General features: G+C 31.0%; 1 protein-coding gene across 1 annotated transcript in view; it reads right to left on the bottom strand.

The window, feature by feature from the left end:
* Nucleotides 1-21515, bottom strand: part of Ogg1 (8-oxoguanine DNA glycosylase) — a 37564-nt gene extending 16049 nt beyond the window's left edge. The window contains exons 1-4 of the mRNA XM_067269500.1: nt 21354-21515; nt 19049-19438; nt 9232-9508; nt 5538-5682 (exon numbers count right to left, since the gene is read on the bottom strand). Of these exons, the coding sequence (XP_067125601.1) occupies nt 5538-5682; nt 9232-9508; nt 19049-19438; nt 21354-21430 (889 nt within the window). The 5' untranslated portion in view covers nt 21431-21515. The remainder of the gene's footprint in view (nt 1-5537; nt 5683-9231; nt 9509-19048; nt 19439-21353) is intronic.
* Nucleotides 21516-21750: the final 235 nt, after the last annotated feature.

Genomic DNA, 21750 nt, shown 5'->3' with positions numbered 1-21750 from the left:
GCTCCAGTTGACAGTCCATTTCACAAACACGGAGGCGACCTTTCTTTAGAGGCTACTGCCTCCGCAATAAAATGCAAAACAGGTTAGGAACGTCCTCTGGTGCTATTGCCACTTTCACATAAATTACAATTTAAGTAAATATAAATATAAAAACATGGCCGACGGTAAATACATTTAATTGTATAAATAAATATATAAAAACAGCGTTTAACAAGATTACTCTGTTTCCGTTTATTCGTCCGTCGTTCGCTCCAGTTGACAGTCCATTTCACAAACACGGAGGCGACCTTTCTTTAGAGGCTACTGCCTCCGCAATAAAATGCAAAACAGGTTAGGAACGTCCTCTGGTGCTATTGCCACTTTCACATAAATTACAATTTAAGTAAATATAAATATAAAAACATGGCCGACGGTAAATACATTTAATTGTATAAATAAATATATAAAAACAGCGTTTAACAAGATTACTCTGTTTCCGTTTATTCGTCCGTCGTTCGCTCCAGTTGACAGTCCATTTCACAAACACGGAGGCGACCTTTCTTTAGAGGCTACTGCCTCCGCAATAAAATGCAAAACAGGTTAGGAACGTCCTCTGGTGCTATTGCCACTTTCACATAAATTACAATTTAAGTAAATATAAATATAAAAACATGGCCGACGGTAAATACATTTAATTGTATAAATAAATATATAAAAACAGCGTTTAACAAGATTACTCTGTTTCCGTTTATTCGTCCGTCGTTCGCTCCAGTTGACAGTCCATTTCACAAACACGGAGGCGACCTTTCTTTAGAGGCTACTGCCTCCGCAATAAAATGCAAAACAGGTTAGGAACGTCCTCTGGTGCTATTGCCACTTTCACATAAATTACAATTTAAGTAAATATAAATATAAAAACATGGCCGACGGTAAATACATTTAATTGTATAAATAAATATATAAAAACAGCGTTTAACAAGATTACTCTGTTTCCGTTTATTCGTCCGTCGTTCGCTCCAGTTGACAGTCCATTTCACAAACACGGAGGCGACCTTTCTTTAGAGGCTACTGCCTCCGCAATAAAATGCAAAACAGGTTAGGAACGTCCTCTGGTGCTATTGCCACTTTCACATAAATTACAATTTAAGTAAATATAAATATAAAAACATGGCCGACGGTAAATACATTTAATTGTATAAATAAATATATAAAAACAGCGTTTAACAAGATTACTCTGTTTCCGTTTATTCGTCCGTCGTTCGCTCCAGTTGACAGTCCATTTCACAAACACGGAGGCGACCTTTCTTAGAGGCTACTGCCTCCGTGTTTGTGAAATTGGACTGTCAACTGGAGCGAACGACGGACGAATAAACGGAAACAGAGTAATCTTGTTAAACGCTGTTTTTATATATTTATTTATACAATTAAATGTATTTACCGTCGGCCATGTTTTTATATTTATATTTACTTATATTGTTTTCTTGTCAAACTAATAGATTGTATGGAAAAATGGAGTAGACACTAATAACACAGGTCATCCACCTTAAATTTTTTCCTGGAAAGTACTTTTTTTTTTTATTAATTAGGTACAAGTGATATGTACAGTACATACCCAGTATCACTTAGCACAACTGGGTGGTAAACTACATACAGTCATTATACTACAAAAAAAAATGTTAAATGCACGTAACAATAAATAAATGGTATGGGCGATAGTGGACTCTGTCACTACTGGCAATGCATGGGACTTAAAGCAATAAAGGACTGGGTAGCTTCCCAGAAAATCGACAATGTTCTGTATAATTTTTTCACTAAAGTCCATTTGAAATATGTCTATAAGAGTTTTGAAGGACCTGTAGATTTCTTTGTCTTGCAAGAGAAGGCTTTTATTACATGGACAATCTATGTTTGTAGCCTAAAATTAACTGTAAGTCCTTCCTTTCTCTTTCAACTATAGGGCAGTTGAGCAGGTAATGGTCACTTTCATAAGTTTTGTCACAAATAGAGCACTTATCACTATCAGTAATTTTGAACCTGTGTAAGTAGCTTTGAAAGCAGCCATGGTTCGTTATAAATTAAGTTGTATTGTGATCAATTTTGAGCCAATTCATCTTGTAGATACTTTTAATGTCTGGTAAGTATAAGTAAGTTGTTTCATTATAGAAGTTGTCCCAGAATATTTGCCATTCTTTTAAAATATAGTTTTTTATAGCGTTGAATGGTCACAGATAGTAATTTGCTGTATATTATGGTGTTTTCTTGGTTGGTGGCTGCCTTCTTTGCTAATTTGTCGGCTCTTTCATTGCCAATATTTCCCTGGTGTCCTCTCAGCCAATCAAGGGAGAAGGCACCATTTGAATTTTGTAGCATAGTATTAATATTATTCATAATCGGGTAAGTATCATTGTTCTGAATTATGTAAATAGCTGCTTGGCTGTCAGAATAGATGTTAACATTATGATGTGGGTATTTAGCAGTACAGTCTTCCACTGCAGTGGCAATCACCAATAGTTCTGCTTGTGTAACACTGCATGCATTGTCTAATTTGAGAAGTTTACTCTCAGTTTCCATAAATTGCTACCAACGTTATTGTCAATTTTCGACCCATTTGTGGATACATCTATATGATTGTCTGTCAATGATTTAGAATAAAAATATTTTCTTTCCCTTGGGTTCTGGATAAGTACGTAAGGAATCTTCCATTCGAAATTGTCTTTTTTAAGTCTCTCATCCCGATGATGATGTCGTTATCGTGTTTCAGTTTCCATTTTAATGCATGGTATTTGATTTCAAAATATATAGGAGCTTTTCTAGTGATTATCTGGAGGCTGTTAGTAGGAGTCATTCTGTAACCTTTGGTGAGAATTAGTAGTGCTTTCCTTTGGGCTGATATTAGTTTCCTTTTATTATGTATTTTGTGAGTGGCTTCTTCCCAAACTGGGCAGACATAGGTAATTATTGGAATAAATATCATGTTATAAATTGAGTCCATAGCATAAGAGTCAAGCCCCCAGTCGCTTTTAGTGACATTAGAGAAAGACTGAAAGATTAACCCTGTTGTCTTACAAACGTTATCAATATGTGTGGTCCAAAAAAGCTTAAGGGTCCATTTACACACAACAGTGACGTGCCAGCACAGTGACCATTTGATGACAGTGATGTTGAGCATGGCACAGTGATGAGTATTTACACACAACAGTGATGTGACCATGCTGTCAGTGAGTGGTCATGAACTTTTCTGAGGATGAATTGGCTATGACAGCTATATGTTTGGATGAAGAAGAAAAAGAAATGCAATTAAGAAAGTGCCGCAAGTGGGTACGTCAAGCATGGACAAAAAAGATCAACAGAATGGGAGTTTCATACTCTTTATAAAAAAGATGACGAATCTATATTTTTTGAGTATTTTCAAATGTCCCAACATGCATTTCATATTTTATTAAACAAAACAGAGAAAATATTCATTTTGTACCCAATGTTCATATATTTCAAATGAGATAAATCAAATAGAACAGGGTGTTGATACACGATTTCAATTAAATGTTCGTCATCCATTGGAAAACAAAATTTACCGTCAGTGAAAATATCGTTCCCGTCAAATGTACTTTCACAGTACGATGACGCCACTGCCACTGCACGGCACTGTGACGGACGAGTCTGGACATGGTGGTTTAAAACTAGGTCAACAATTTCCCACAATCAAAAATTCACTGTACTGTGCTGGCACATCACTGTTGTGTGTAAATGGACCTTAAAGCCAAGTGTAATCCCTAAATATTTAATGTTTTTCTCTATTTTTATACTTTCTGACCCCATCCAAATTGTCGGTACTCTCTTGTACAAGTTTTGAGCACCTGACTTGTTCCAGACGATAGTTATTTAAATTATAATGTATTTACGTTATTAACTCCAAAAAAACTGATCCTTAAAACTAGATATTAATTTTGGTGTACGCCTTTAAGAATTTTGAAATAAAAATAGAGTAATTTGCTAAAAATCCCTAAACAGAATATATGCAAATATACATAATGAAAAAATAAATAAAAAATTCAAATAAAATTTAACTAGAGAAGAAAATAATTTCATTATTTTCCAAATGCTGTAATAATTATAAGGTCATATTGTACTTCATAAAATTATGCTGTGATAATTATATGGTCATGTTGTACTTCATAAAATTATGCTGTGATAATTATATGGTCATGTTGTACTTCATAAAATTATAATAGTTAAACCTAAATAATACATATGTAAAATAATTAATAATGATAATTATACAGCTAAACAATATATCGAACTTGCCTTTTAGGGTCAATTAATAATTACTGATTCCTACAAAATGAATTGAATATAATCATTAGCTTTATAATTATAAAAAAAGGGATAATATATACGCCAACTTTAAAATTAATAAAGATATATAGAAGGCAGATTCAATAAACAAGGTTAGTTGAGAAAAAATGATGTAGCTTATAAACTTGAGTAGATTCAAAAGTTCAAAAAGCCAAATAAACATAGACAATGAACAACATAAACTTTTGAATCCAAGCTTTTAGTAGTGACAAGCATTACACTCTCCTTACTGTGCATATACCACGTGATGGATCTCACTAGATCTAATGCCTTTGGCTGTCAAAAATCAAATAATAGCTCACTTTTAAATTCTGGTGTAGTTTGATATGGGTGATACCATTTTGTAAATTGCATGGTGGATGCAAATGTCACCTGGCAGAATGACTTGGTTCAACATTACTCTATACTCTTTCAGTATGATTAGTCTCAACCTTGTATGCTGTTATTTTTCTCTAACACTGCTACTAATCTGCTCATAACTGAGATTTTTTTAAATTAAAATTTATTAAGTTCTACATCCTTAGATCTTTCAATATTAATTTTAAAAAAGGATATAACAACATAATTGTAAAATCTTTAAATAAATATGGCAATAACTTAACATTTTCTACTTATTAAATTGCAAATGTTCCCTAAAGAAATCTCATTTTTATTTTTGGACATAGAAGCAATACTTCTGGATTATAAATTATATTCCCTGTTTTATAAAAACTGACATAAAATTAAATAAATACAACAGAAATATGAACACTTATTTATTATACAAATTTAAAGTAACTTTCAAAAACTTATTTATGTTTAAAATCTTATATTCTTTTCAAACAGCTTAGAATTAATGTAAAAATTAAAACAAATTTTTAAATACAAATTAATTTATTCAAGTACTACTAAGAATTTATAGAAATTCAGAGTTCGAGTTTCCTATATCAGTAATAGAATATTAAATATAATCTTCTGTGACTAATTATCTGTGATTTCAATCAATGAAAACAAATGGAACAGTTAATGAATTGTGTTCACAGATTCTGATGTGTATAATGGTGATGAAATTTTAAAAAAAATTAAGCAATTTATATGTTAAATTTCAATTCTATTGTTTCATGTAAATTTTGTATTTTAAAATTTAGGTAGACTAATTCAGATTATGGGATAATCTCATAATGATAAATTAATATTAAATTGAAATATTTAATATAAAAGCTTACCAATCTCCAAGTAAATTTTATCAGTCATAGTTTTCTTTGTTTTCAAATGAGGGAGATAATCTCTTGTAGCTATTTGCCAAACATGAGTATCTATTGGTACTGCTTCACTTTTATCCAATGACATCAAACATACACAATCTGCCACCTGAATTAAAAATTAAATTATTTCTTATTTATCATAGTCTAAGTTAGAACTATGTACATAATAAACAGGTTGTTTCGAATTATAAAAACAGCTATTGAACTATTTTATTTTTACCATCTTCTTTTTAAACAGTTCATCATTATAAAAATGCCAATTAATTTTTAAAATGAAGTGATCAGTATCTATGTCACATTATGTCTTTGAACAGAACTGTTAGATCAACCTGTGATTTTAAATTTATGTAAATGATGTTTAAAATGTAATAAAAGTCTACTTTTTATATATGTGAAGATCACAAACGACTTAATGTTTTCCTGAAAGACTGTAATTTATTTAACATTTCTCAAAATATAGTTACAGATGAATTTTATTCTTCTGGTCCACCATTTTACTATAATGTGTGTGGTTCCTTATTTACACAATACTTGCTTATTACCAAAATGAGAAATGTAAATGTTGTATATTTAAATAAGATTGTAATGTATTAACTGTATATAAGTACAATTATAAATAATACCACAGGAGCTCTGGCATGTTGAGTTATGTTCCTCACCACCCAGTTGTCTCCATTTTGAGCATGGTCAAACCCATAATGGGTATGAAAAATCCTTCTGCCCACAGAACAGAAATGGTAATAAAAAAAAAACAATTATTTAAAATTATATGCTGTTTTATTGAATTACATAAAAATCTTGTGATTGATATGCATTCTAAAGCCACTGCAAAAGTGAAAATATTATCTGAAACAACTGATTCATTTGGTGTCAACATAGGAGTTTTGCAGGGTGAGATTTTGAGCTTACTTTAATTTGTGTGTCAGTGGTCTGATAGTCCGATTTACTAAATCTGATTTGCCTGAGATTTCTCTCTCTGATCAAGTCAAGATACACGCACTAATGTATGCTGATGACACTGTAATTTTGGCTGACTCTGCACTAATGCAACAAAAGAAAATCGTAATCCTAGAGGAATTTTGCCATGATTATGGGTTAACTATAAATGTTTCAAAAACAAAGATAATGGTATTCAAGAAGGGAGGTCGAATGTCATCTAGAGAAAGATGGTTTCTGAACAACCAATCTTTACAAGTTGCTTCAAATTACATATACTTGGGAGTTTTATTTTCGTCTTCCGGATCATTCTTACAGGTTAAAAATCATAGTATATGTAAAGCTAAAATGACACTAGGTTCTACGTGGCCTATTTTCTCAAGAGAGAAATTAACTACTTATATAAAATTATTTTGTTCAATGATTTCATCTGTATTACTCTATATCAGTGTTTCCCAACATGGGGCCCATGCCCCACAGGGGGCAATTTGATTGTTAAGGGGGCAATTTGAAAATGGACTCTTCCAGAGTTCAAGTTAATCGTATAGCCGCCGTACGCCATATTTATTGTAAATATCGATTTAAATTAGTTTTAGTTTTCTGTGTTCTTTGTTTCCCTTTCCTTTATAACCCTTTTCCCTTGGGGTGGGATTAACAATTCTGGGAACCACTGAGAACAAAGAGATGAACGAGGCCCTGAGGCCGGTGAAAGTGGAGAAAGGACATTCTTTGCCCAGACCTCGAGGTGGACAGACGTGAGTTGTGGTGTTCCAGGTTGTGTTTGGCAACAACTGGAAAGTGCAAGAGACTTTGATGAAAGGATCGGGTTTTATCGTGGTTACAATGAAACAGTTTGGCAATTAAGTGCAAGAAAAACTTCAACAAACACAACAACGAGAGACCTTCCAAAAGAGTTCAACGTATATGTTAGGGGGGACATAGGAATTTTAGAAAGGCTTAGGTGGGACATAGCACAAAAAAAGTTGGGAAACACTGCTCTACACTGCTCCAATACGGGCAATCACTTACTATGATAAACTGGAAATCGTCCTTGCTTTATATTTTAGAAAAATCTTCATGTTATACAATAAAATTCCAGCATACATGTTGCGATTGGAGTTTGGGGTTTCTAGAATATCAGTAATCACAATAAAAGTAATAATTATATTTTAAATACGTCTCTTAAAATTAGACAATAAAAGCTATGTTAAACTAGCATATAATAAACTTTACAGATTGTGTTTAACAACAAAGAATTGCACATATAATTGGGCACTGGCACTACAGAATCTGTTGGATCGACTTGGTTTTTCTTTTCTATGGCTATCTCAGGATCCTCATTTGATCGAATGTTATCAACCGTTAATTATAATACTGTGCTGTGAACAAAGTACACAAGAAGACTGGTCTCTGTTAGAAAAGAATAAACACTTTCGATAATATTGTAGCATTAAAACTTCATTTATGTGTGAAGATTATTTGCTTATGGATATGAATTATTATGTTAAACAATTAATTCTTCATTTGAGACATGGTCAAAATTATATCCTAATGTATAATAGCAGATTAACAATAGATCCTGAAAAAATATCTAGTAACTGTATTATGCAAATATACAAAACTTGGGAACGTGTATTTCTTCGTTGTGTTAAATTTAGGGTTAGTAGATACAAGTATTTATTAAGATTTAAGTCTTGGAAAGATATTATTAATATATCGTGTTTTTCAAAAACTGACTATTATTCTATATTTTATTTTGTGTTATGTTATACTAAATTATTATCTTGTTAATTATTATCACTAATTTTTGTTTCTGTTACCCCCTTGTAATGAACTAAGGTTCTGTGGCGATTGTTCGCCATGTTGGTCCTTTATCAACCAATGCTCTTTGTTTGTTGCTTTCCCAAACGTTCCATCGTTCGTTACACCCGGAAGGGACGATTAACTCAGCAGGGGGAGGCAGGACGGTATAAATAGCAGTAAGGCTGACAAAACGGGACCTTTTTTTGGAATGTCTGAGAAGCGAGCGGAAACAACGAGGAACGTTAAGTGAAGTGGATCGTCGATTGAAGGGGAAGAGGAATAAAGAGTGTGAAGATGGCATCTCGACGGTCTCGTCCGTATATAAAATTGTATATGGTATTTATATGATAGTTTTTGTGTAAACATACGCGTGTTGGGAGTAAGTAATTTTGTCGCAAAAACTGATATTTTATCTTAGTCCTGTTCAAGCCAGATGTTAACTCATTTTTCTGTTGAAAAAATAAATCTTACAGTTCAAACAATAAAGCATTGATTGATTGAATTACTTAAATCTTAGAGTTAATCAGTTTGAATAAAATTATGTTGTATAAATTATTAAAATATTAATAATTTTTAATATAAAATATATAAGACTATAGAAAAAATCTAGTTTTATTGTTTTATCATCAATGTTTCATTTGCATATTTTAAAATTTTAAACTCTTACATAATTCTAATTGTTTTTACAGTTGTTATTTGTTATGAATTTTTATTTTATATTGTTCAATGCATTTGTAATTTGAAGATGATCACAATAATGGTTGAAAATGTTTTTGAATAAATATATTTTTAGTTTCTTTAAATTAACAATCTGTTTAATTTTTGATTTTAACATGGTACAAGTTTGTGTTCATTTTCATTTTTTTGAAATAAACAAGTTAAAAAATTTTGTTATAAATTGGAAATTATGACCTACCTTGCCACCTACTCCAGGTAACTGTAATAATTCCTTCCGTGCATCTTTATAAGAGATATTTCTGAGGGACATTAACCAGTTTGGATCATTTTTAGTAATACGAGCTGCCGTCTGATTAATATATTTTGCACGATAGCCAAATCCTAACTTACGCAATTCTCCTTCCACTTTAGCTTCGGCTAATTTCTCTAAAGAAGGAAACGTGTAGAACATTTCGTCATTTATTTCCAATCCTTCACCATAATGGAAACATAATTTTTCTACCATACTGGTTATCCTATTAATAAAAAATATCATAAGTTTTTCTTTCTATCATGTAATATTTGTTAGTTTAATTAAATAAATTAAAATTGATGAATCATTAATTTTTTAAATACATATTATACATTACTAAAAAAAATAATATTTAAATTTAAATTTCAAGTTATGAAACATTACTGTTTTGCCAGGAACATTTATTATTTTTTTTTTGAAAAAAAAAGGTGGTCTTGTAGACAATAAGTGCCTCCCCCAGTACAACAATTACATAACATACCCAGTTAAAAATCATAGAACAAATTTTAAAAAATACAAACACGTAAATAAATATTAATTATAACAAAGTATTTTTACTATCCTTTTTGCATACACTACAAATTTTTTACTAAAAAAAAGGAAAGACAAACTCAGTTTTTTGGTGTTAAATGAACAATATTTTTCATTTTAATAACATGGGGAGAATACCTATTATTTTGTTTAATTAATTAATATTTAAGTGTTGCTAAAATTTTTACTTTTTATTTATGGATAAGGTGTGACTCCTTGAGCTTTTCATTAAATTATAAATGAGAATTTTGTCCTGGAGATCAAGAATACATTTATTATACATTATGACTAAATGTATCACTTTTTCCAATTTTTGTGAAGAAATGCTTGATATTAAGATTATTTTTTGAGAATTTTTTGGAGTTATTAAATGTAAATTTCTAGTGTTAAAATTTTATATAATTGCATTAATGTCATACTTCAACTTGTAGATTATTGGTGACACTATACTTCGCTATACCTGTGCAATCTGGGAGACTGCCATTATGTTGCAAACTGTTGCTAAATATTTTGCAATTTAGGTGAGTGCTTTCTGATTATTTGGAAAGTTGCAGGATATGAAAAGAAAATTGTTTTCTCCAATTATTAATGAGAAAGTCAGCAATAGAGCTAGATCTGAGTGCAATTATCATATTGATGAAATCTATCAACTTCTGTAAGAGAAGAATTTTGATATAAATGTTACTGGCCAAACTAGTTTGTCCTATGTGTGTCAGGATATACTAGTTTAGTCTAGGACAATCTAGCTTGGCCTAAATACTTTAGGCTTAACTAGATTGTCCTAGGCTAAACTAGTATATCCTGACACACATAGGACAAACTAGTTTTGCCTGAAATCGAGTTTGACCAGTAACATAAACAAAAGGATGTACTGTATGTTCTTTTGAGATTGAGTGCATTCCTTAATAGTAAAGTTGATTACAGTATATATCAGAAAAATAATCAATCTTTCTTAACATACAATACATTAAAAATTGGAGATAAGCCTAGTTTAATAGTGTGGTAGTTTAGCTCTTTTATTGATAAGCTGCTTGTTTTAAGAAAATGGTTCTCTTGAATAAACAATTAAATGTACATGTAATTTACATTTGTTTATTCAATTAATGATTGTTTGCAGTGTATTAGAGATATCAGATACAAATTGAGAACATTCGGTAATCAAAGAAAATTAGATGGCACTCAAACTATTCATTTAGTATATGATAAAATAATTGTAGATAGAATTAAATGAGAGTGTTGGAAAAGTGATTCCTATATCTTCAAAGTAACTAATAAATCAATTTATCTCTGTGGTTTCTTGGAACTGTTCTGGAAACCCTGATCAAACTAGATTTTTCTAGTATTTATTGAATTTTTAGATAATTCTATCTGAAACTTGTTTGTCTTCAATTTTCCATTAGCTCAATTTGGATATTTTGAAAGACTACACTTAGACTTTACAAGCATTGCTGATAATACAATACAGTGAGATTGAAAAACTGGTTGAATGTTGTTTATTTTAATTTTAAGGTTATACCTATGTTAAGTTTTTAGTTGTAATACACAGTCCATTCCCAAAAGTAAGTTTACTGATTGTTTATTTAATGATTGTGCACGTCGTTAATTGGTATTTTTATGTTGCTAGATAACTTAGCAGCATATACAGACCTGTTTCAAGTTGATTGGTTAACTCAAATGTGCACAATCTCTGTTTGTGTAAGGCAGTGTTTTAATACATTGTTACATTTGAAATGGAGAAAAATCTCGAACAACGTTACGCTATCAAAGTTTTGTGTGAAACTCGGGAAATCTGCAACCGAGACATTTGCAGATATAACCAAAGCTTATGGAGATGTCACTTTATTGAGAAACATGGTGTTTAGATCCAGGGTTAAAGACGATGCTTATCACTTTTTTCAATAGCTGTGGAAATGCATAGAAAGAATTTTTACCTTCAGGAAAGACAGTTAATCAAGCCTTCTACATAGATGGCTTGGAACGACTTTGAAAACAGGTCAAGCAAGTCTGCAGGGACATTGAAAAGATTGGATCTTGCGTCTGCTCACGCAGCGCTATCAATTCGAGAGTTTTTGGCCAAGAAAAAATCCCCTCTCCCCCACAACCTAAATACAGCCCAGACCTAGCTCCGTGAGACTTATACCTATTCCCTAAAATAAAATCCAAGTTGAAAGGTCACCATTTCAGGTCTGTGGAAAACTTCTAAAAAGATGTAACTGACAAACCGAACACCCTTATGGAAAATGATTTCAAGCACCACTACGATCGGTGGAAAAAAATTTGGAACCACTATGTGACTGTGACTTCACAAGAGTCATACTTTGATGACGATCATTTGTAGATTAATGTAACTCTTGTGTACTTTGAAATAAAAAATCAGTACACTTACTTTTGGGACAGATCATATAAATATTGTATTTCCTTCAAGTAAATTTTTTATTTGTTTTGTCTACATGCATAAAGAAAACTGGTTGAGTATTTTGAATTTAATTAATATGGATCTTTGATTTTGAGAATAAATTTAAGGTAATTTTTTGTGATGATTTTAATGACTGTATTGATGAAGATAATACTATTTAGAGTATCCTAATAAGGTAACCTATTTGGTATTTGGAGTCACGTTTGCAATAAATTTTGTACAAGTTCTAATGTCAGATGTAGAAGATCTAATTATAAATGCTAGAAGTCATATATACTTGAATATTGTTAGGGGAAAGATTTGATAATTTTAAATGAATGACTAATTAATGATGAGTGTAGCAATTTTACACTTGTAATCAATCATAGGATCTCAGTTATTCATCTTGAGATTATTTCATCTTCAGTCTGAAATTATTAAAATCATTTAACGTTGATATTTGCTCTTTTTCAGATCACTGTCCTCTTATACTTCCTTTTAAGGATGAGATACAACCTTCAGTGATAAATTAGGTATATTACATGAAAAAATATTTTGGAATAATAATGTTATTGAAAACTATAAATTATCCAGATGAGTATATTTTAAATACTTCAAATATTATTTTGTGTAGATTATAAGAAATTGTTGTTCAGACTGCTGTTAAATATGGGATGAATTTTAGGTCTTCTGATGGTAATGGCAAATTTACCTGGTTTATATCTGGTTTGACTTAGAATGTTGGTTATTGATAAGAGCTAAAAATTAAGCTTGGTTGGCCTTTTGTAGAACTAATTTGGCTACTCACTGAAGGATATTTCTTATTTATCATAGTCTTATAAAAATAATGCTTAGCAAAAAAAATTTTTTCTTTCCTAGAATACAATTGTCATCAGGGTTTTTCAGGGATAATAGGGTAGATGTACCAGTTTTGGCCAGTGTAGTACCAGTTCTGGCCAGAAAACAAATTTAACTTAAAAATATAATCACAAATGAAACAAACTTTTATTGTTAACTATGTGAACAGTTAACAATAAAAGTTTGTTTCATTGGACAGATTAGAATATGTGGTTATTATATTTTTAAGTTAAATTTGTTTTCTGGCCAGAACTGGTACGCTGGCCAAAACTGGTACATCTACCCTAGATGGTTTTGGAAGTTTTTTAAAATCCAAACTCGATATAAGTTGCCTGGGACATTTTTGAAGGATTGGTTTGACCATTTTTATCAATATTAGCTATTTGGAACAATATTTCCATATACAGTAGATATAATATTTAATGATTGCAGATGTTGAACAAATGAAATTTTAGATTTAAATATTTCACAGTATGAGTTAAGAAATGTGATATATAAATTAAAATGGGAAAAGGCACCAGGATTTTAGATAAATTCCCATGGAATTTTGGAAAATAGACTGTTTCTGTTTTTAGTGAATTGTTTAATAAGGTTTTGAATACTGGAGTTATACCAGATGAATGGAAAAGTTCTACATCAGTTCCACTGTATAAGAGTGGTTCTAGATTGGTTCCAAAAAATTATAGAGCAATTTTACATTCAAATTGTGTGTCTTTTTTTGTAAATTTGTTATTTTAGATTATTAAGGTGGTTAAAGGAACATAAAGTAATATATGAGAATTGAGTTGATTTTAGATCAAATTATTCAACAATAGATAATATCTTTATTTTACTCAGTACATACTTTGATTCAAAAGATTAATCAGTAAGGTGTGTGGTTTTTGTTTATCGTTTGTCAACATTTGACAGTGTGGGGAGGAATTTATTATGGAGAAAATGTCTGAGTTACAGCATTAGTTTCAAATTTTTTTCCTTATCATCTAAATTGTATTGTACCTCTAATGTCAGAATAGGTTCAAAATGAGGTAAATTTAGTTATGATGGTTACAGGCAAGGGAGTCAGACATGGTTGTGTTATGTGCCCAGTACTTTTTAGTTTCTTTTTAAATGATTTAATTGAAGTTATTCATAATTCAGAAAGGTACAGTAGTCACCACTGAACTTATATCATGCTGCAGTTAACATGTTATCCAATAAATAGGTTTAAAAAAAGTAGCTTTGATTCATTGCACAAATGTTTTACACAATTTAAAAGAAATATACAATAATTAATCTTTATTTTTGCTAAATATCAACTTGATATCTTACAGGTTTAACAAGATTGAGCCAGTCAAACTTGAGTCACAGGCATCAAAAAACATAGACCACTGCATCACCCCCATCAATGAAGATAGACCACTGCATGTTTAATATTTTGTTGCATCACCTTTGCAGCCAAAACACTTTCCATTCGTTTCGGCATGCTGTTGACTAGGTTTTCACATTCATCTGCCATTATGGAATTCCAGATAGTTAAGATGGAAGCTTTTAGTCCTTCAACTGTCCAAGGGCATGTTTTTCGCAGACATCTCTTCATAATGTTCCACACATTCTCAATTGGTGAAAGATCTGGGCTGTTGGATGGCCAAGGAAAAACTTCTATGTTCTTTTCTGCAAGCCACTGTTTTGTTTTCTGCTTGTATGACACGTGGCCCCGTCCTGCTAGAAAATGCAGGTTCTATTTAGATATAGCTTTGCTATGGACGAAAGTAAATACTGTTGTAGAATTTAAACTTATCTTGTCTACTAGTACTTTATCAATTAACAGGCCTTATTATTCAGGATTTATGGATGCAGCAATTAGGTCTTACAGATCAGAAATAATATTGTTTATTTAAATCACCTGTTCTTTTGTTTTTCCTTTGTAATTTCTTTAGTTTGTACTTTTTATACTTAATATTAAAATTTATTATTAATTTATTTATTTTTCTTACATCATGTCATTGTAAATTTGTGCTGATACTCATAGGTAAGCTTAAAGTTGGTAATTTTATGACTTCCATCTTACATTTTTTTAAATACCATATTTCTGTTTTTAATTTTTCTATTTCCTCTGCTGTATTTCCTGTTCTCTGCATTCTCCAGAATCCATAAATCCAGTATAATAAGTCCTGTTAATTGATAAAGTACTAGTAGATGAGATAAGTTTAAATTAAGTTAAGGACACAAAGGCATATTAATTAAACTGTTGTAGAATGTTAACCTTTCAGCAGTGGGATAGTCAGATACGGTGCTATCCCTTAGTAGTGGAGAACATACCTGGGAAATTTTTAAAGTATTTTTTCACGCGATTTTTCTCATTATCATTTCAGAAAAAGATTTTGTAAACAGTTATGTCTAGTAAAGAAAAGTCTTCTTTTATTGTTACATAATTCATTTTTTATCTGAATTTTTTTTTCGAGGTAGTTTTTGGCGCTACCCCCAAAGAATTTAGTGGATATATACGTCCCTCATCACTGCCACACAATCGCCCTCTATGTATATATGTATATACGTCTCTCACTGCTGAGTGGTTAATGTATTGCTCTGAAGCAAGTGTTTCATCAACAAATGTCAACTGACCCATACCACTGGCACTCGTACAACCCCAAACCATGAAGCTGGCAGGAAACTTCACTGAGCAGTATAACAACGATGGCTCATTAGCTCGACTGGCAGATCGAATGACACATTTGCTTTTGTCTGTTGCTGATAATTCAAAGTTTGATTTATCAGACCACAGAATTTCATGCCACCTTTGTTGAGACCAGGAAAGATGTTCTTTGGCTCACTATACCCATTTCTTCTTTTGATATGCTGTTAGCAAAGGTTTTTAACGTGCTGCATAGAACTGGAAATGCATTTCTTGCAGTCTCTTGCATGTTGTTAAAACACATATGTTCTTTTCTGTTGTATCATTCCATATTATAGTTACATTAAATATCTGTGGCACGAAGGTTGCTTTTTACAATTCTTTTAAAACTCCTATCATCAACTTTTGAAGTTTTTCGCTGATGTCCAGCAGCTCTGTTAGGTGTAACATGGCTGTGGTTAGTGTAATAAACAATAATCTAGTGAACTGTTGTCTGGCTTAGCATTAGCTCTTTTCTAATAGCTCTCTCAGACATGCCACAACTTTGTTTAGCAATGATAGCATTCCTTAAATCTTCTGAAACAGCTTTTCCACTGGTCATTGTAGACAAAATGCAAAGGTTCGTAAATAAAACTAAAAAAGCACTTTATATCATTCACAGAATTACTGCAGGCTAAAGTGAGGCTAAAATGATCAGTTGTTTCAGAAATACTGCAATTGTAACATTATTTAAATGCAAATTATTGGCTGGTCTATGTTCATTGACATGGGTGATACAGTGGTCTATGTTTTTTGATGCCTGTGACTCAAGTTTGACTGGATCAATTTTGTTAAACTTGAAAGATATCAAGTTGATATTTAGCAAAAATAAAAATTAATTACTGTATATTTGTTTTAAATTATGTAAAACATTCATGCAATGAATCAAATCTACTTTTTTTAAACCTATTTATTGGATGACATGTTAACTGCAGCCTGGTCTAAATTCAGTGGTGACTACTGTATTATCATTGATAGTACAGTACAACCATCAAAATAGTGTATTAGTTTATGCAGATGATGAATCTACATAAACTAATACACAATTTGATGATTTATTAGATGAATCTGTCATGGGAGTACAGGAACTTATTAATATTTTGGATGAATATCTAAATAAAAATCAGTTAAAATTAAACCTTGCTAAACTGAAATAGTTGTTTTCTGTAATAGGGTGTAAGATCTAAATATGATAAATGATGATTTACAGGTGAAGTTATTCTTGTGATCTCTAGTTATAAACATTTGAGTGTTTCCTTTACATATAATGGCATGTTCCATGTTCTTTTTTATTTTTATCATCTTAATGCTCGTATAAAAATGTATAAAATATAACAAATATGCATACTTGCTAAATTACAGAATTTTTGTGATCATGTGGTTTGTTTAATGTTATCATTACGTATCCACTGCTATTTGCATCTGAGGTTTGGGTTATCAAGCTAATAGAGTTCCAACACCAATTAGGAGACAGGAATAACTCAAAATAGCAATAAACACATGTACTAAAGAGCCTTAATTGATTTCAGTGGTGATTAATGTAAAACAAAAACCTTTCAGACTAACACACTCAATCTGCAAATGGAGATCATCAGATCTGTATATTCGACGACGGAATGGATGAATTGAACAATGACATTTTTTGAAAAATGAAATAACTTTCTAATATATAAAAAATAAAATAAATAGAGCAAGATATAAGAGTGATTAAAAATAAAATAAAACTAAAAAGTAAAGTTATTATTAAGTTATAAGTTAAAGTATTAAAGTAATAAATAAAATTGTATAATACACACGAGAACGGAATCCCTGGAAAAATTAAACCTCATTGGAATCAATTAAGGCATTTTGGCAGATATGTTTATTGCCGTTATCGAGCTAGCTTTCTTGATAATGATCGGACTGTTTTGTTAACAAAATTACTAGTATACGATTTACCAAGATACATCCCTAAGTATTTAATCTTCATGGAATGATCATTTAAGTAAAATATGTATGATACAGATGGTTAATCACAATAGCTATCCTCAAATTCAATTTCTAACTGATATTCATGAAAATGTAGTAAAAATGGTATTAAATTTAATAAATTATTAAAAAACTATAATGAAAATTTTATGCTGAAATTTATTAATTTCATAATTACATTAGTGATTTGAATTCTTGTATTAGTAATAGTTTATATAATAGTTTGTATAAAGATTTAGACTATTCTTTTTATAATAATAATTCTTTTCATAATGTTATATGTATTATAATATAAATAAGGTGTATCTCCTTGAGCTTTTTACTAAATCATAAACAACAAATTTCTCTCTCTTGATCTGGTGATCAAAAATTGGATGTTTTGCATACTATAACTAAATGTGTCACTTTCTCTGTCTTATTTTCTGAAGAAATTTTATGTGTTACGATCACTTCATATGGAAATTTTTTGGATTTATTAGATACAAATTTATAGTGTTGGAATATTATATCATTGCCTGGGTGCCATTCTTCAACTTGTGGATTTTTGATGGCACTATATTTTACTATATAAGTGAGCTGTACCTGTGTAGTTTGGGATAGTATCCATTATTTTGCAAAGTATTGCTAAATTTCTTGCTTTTTTTGTTATACTTTATTTCGGATAATTCTCTCCACGAGGACGTTACATTGTTTAATTTAATAATTCACATCATTGATAGGGATATTTTTTCTTTTTGTATACCCAATTGTAATATTTATAAGTTATTATTTATAATATGCTAATGCAATAAGTTTGTGTGTCCTGCAGTTTGCTATTAAATAAAATAAGAAATAATAACAACACTATAATAATAACTCAAATGTTATCAATATTTAAATATATCATCTTCAGGAAAATGACAAAGAAACCAGAGTATGTAAATTGAAATATGACATTCCAAGTTCAAACAACATCAAAATATTCAAGTTATTAAAAATAATGTTTATTTTACATTAAAAAAATTGAGTTTTCTTCTTTTTTTGAGTTAATAAATATACTGTAAATAAAGGGAAAAATTTTAAATAACCTTTTGTGTCATAAGACAAACTTCATTGTCTGTTGTTTGATTTTTAATAAACTATGATGACAATATTACTTTATGTTAACTTTGACTTAAAGAAGAAATGTATAGGTAGGCTGTATTAAACACTGCATTGAATTAATGCTATCAGTTTTCTAGTAACATACAATTTTGTTGTAAAATATTTAATCAAAATATTTATTTCGTCAGAATAAAATCTCTAAGCTCCTAAAATTTTAGTGCTTTGTCGATTACTCGAATTAACACTAGATTATTGTAATATATTAATTCTTAATTTACCTTGGTATGTTATTGTTAGACGAACATATAAAAGATATCAAATTTTCGACAGGATCTTGTTTAAGAATTCTAACTCCACTAAAGATTTTGGAAATATTATTAAATTTGTCGTCTCTTTCGCTCCAATCTCGATATAAATCCGTCAAGTTAACTTTCAATTGAAAATATTCTCTTAAGACGTTTTCGTGATCCGCATCGGAATAATTTCTGTCACTACTCTTTGCAACCGTATCCTTTAAATGCAACTTCCTCCGTTTCGATTTTTGACGATCCATATTTTTCTCGCAGTCGTAAGCTTTATAATTGAGATTTCCGTCTTTATCTTGTTTTAGCATCCATACAACATTTGAAAAAACACTCACCCACTCTCCATTTTCTGCCCTTTTCCATCTAAAAAATAAAATATACAAATGATTTGTATGTTTTTCATCTAATAAATTATTATTCATAAAGTTTACAACTAAGAATTTTCAAACTTTACTAGAAAAACATCCATGCGTTCGCTTATACGAGACGTAAGGAAATGCCTCTGCAATATTTTATAGATAGATTCTAAAGTCCAAAATAAGCCTAAAATTCTCTATGTTTTCAAATTCCATTTTGTTTTCGAGATCTGGCCCGCCAAAGTATCAGTTACGCATCTGTGTCCTCGAAGGACATTTTAAGCAGTACCAGTAAATTATTCCGTCTAACATTGTAAAAAACAATAAAGTGTCATTTAAAGTAAATTTATGTCGAGAAATTCTTGCTTTCCAACTACGTTTTTCTTTTTTTTTAACAGATACCGAAAAATCTTGAGCGGATAAGGTTTTGTTCACATTTTATCACAGGTCCTACTCGAAACAGTTAATCCAAGTCCCAATTAAACATTAGTTAAATATAGTTAATATAGTTAACTTAAAAATTGTAAATAAAGTAACATAAAAAATTTCTTAGTATATAATCGGCTTGCCGTACGGTATCGCAATGCAAGTCCGTCTCCGTAAACCGGGCCCGGCCAACCCAACCCAAATCGTTTCGCGGGCCACTTTGATCACGTGTAACATTACGGCAGGCCGCAATTTAGGCAAATACGCTTTTAAAAGAGTAAAACAAATACAAAACGAATAAGATTTTATCGTTATACCAAGGGTTCGTACTCGCACTTGCGCATTATAACAACGACACGTGCAAATTTTCATTTATTTAATTGTTTTGGTATACACATAATGAAAACAAAAATTTTAATAGATATGTAATATCGCTTAGAGGAACACACAATTAAAAGTGACGGGCCGCACGCGGCCCGCGGGTCGGCCAGGCCTGCCGTAAACCACGTAATCCGGTAGACGTATCTCACGGCAAACGTGAGATACGTCTACCAGATTATATGGTTTACAGAGACGGATTCACATCGTGATAACAAAAAATATACAGAATATTTTATGCTAAATAACTAAATAGTTCCATATTTAAAACGAGGTAATTACGCTTTTCGTAACGGAAATACGATAACTAAATCTTTCAAAACATTTTGGATCAAAAATAATTTTAGATTAAATTTTCGTTCTCTAAGTCCGTGATAATCCAAATCGTCACCGTCACCGTCACCGTCACCGTCACCACCGTCAAAGGTCACGTTTCGACACTAAAATAGGCCTATTTATCGTTCGGATATACTTTTCCACAGTAAAAACGATAAAGTATAATACAATATTTAATTAAAGTACATTAAATTAGTTTAAAAGTCATTCTTAGCGGTACAAGTTACTTTTAGATCTTTAATTTACACGCACAAATACGTACGAAGTACCCAAAAGCAACTTCTACCTTAACGCCAACCGCAAGAATTATTCGTTATACACGAGCGCAATAAGAAAATATGCTGCAAAAGAAAAGGAAGATTACTATAATATGCTTCTCGTCTAGCTCGGTATACACTCGTCGGCCTCTTTATTCTTAGACTTATTACACCATCACGACAGCGTAATAAGTAATAGAGATAGAGAAATAGAGGCCAACACAGCACTCACAACTATATAAAAGGAAGATTATACAAAACCGCAATAAGACAGACGACAACGTACGGTGCGGGCAATTACAAGAGACAACATACGTCACATAACTTCAGAGGAATGCTATATCTTGCAAAGGGTCACACGTAGAGGTATGGTTCCTTTGACTTGTTTGCTCCTACGGGTACGCTCTACAGCTCTCAACCGTATCATTCGGAGCTCAAATTGAGCCATACGATTTCGTCCTTAAATATTTAATCGATGTACTAAATTGTATATTTAATATTAGTAGCAAAACAAAAGAAATTTACCTGAAGGACTGGCCGCAAGTTAACGTGATGTCTAAATTCAATTCTTGGAAATTACAAGGTATAACTTTCCAACACATTGTAATCCGATTCAAATATTAATAGTTAAATACCGAAAAAAGTAATTGGAAATAAGATTTGATATAATCGATCGATCTGCCGAAAATCGACAAAATAACATTCAAACTACCGCCCGCCAAACGTGTTGCCATCTCCCTTAGAAAATAAACAAATACACACAATTAAAAAAAATTCAACATAAAATAATATAAATACAGATCCGATTAATTTAAATTTAACAAAATAATCTGTAAATTTGGTATAGGAGTATACAGAAATTTCAATTTGTAAAACTATTTTAATTTATAAGAAGTGTAACAAAAGGACGTAGATCCGCGAG

This window comes from Centruroides vittatus, unplaced genomic scaffold, assembly GCF_030686945.1.
Source record: "Centruroides vittatus isolate TY-2023 unplaced genomic scaffold, ASM3068694v2 contig_351, whole genome shotgun sequence".
NCBI classification, from domain to species: Eukaryota; Metazoa; Arthropoda; class Arachnida; order Scorpiones; family Buthidae; genus Centruroides; species Centruroides vittatus.
The sequence above is the reverse complement of the archived record's forward strand: the minus strand, read 5'-3'. Positions and strand labels throughout refer to the sequence as shown.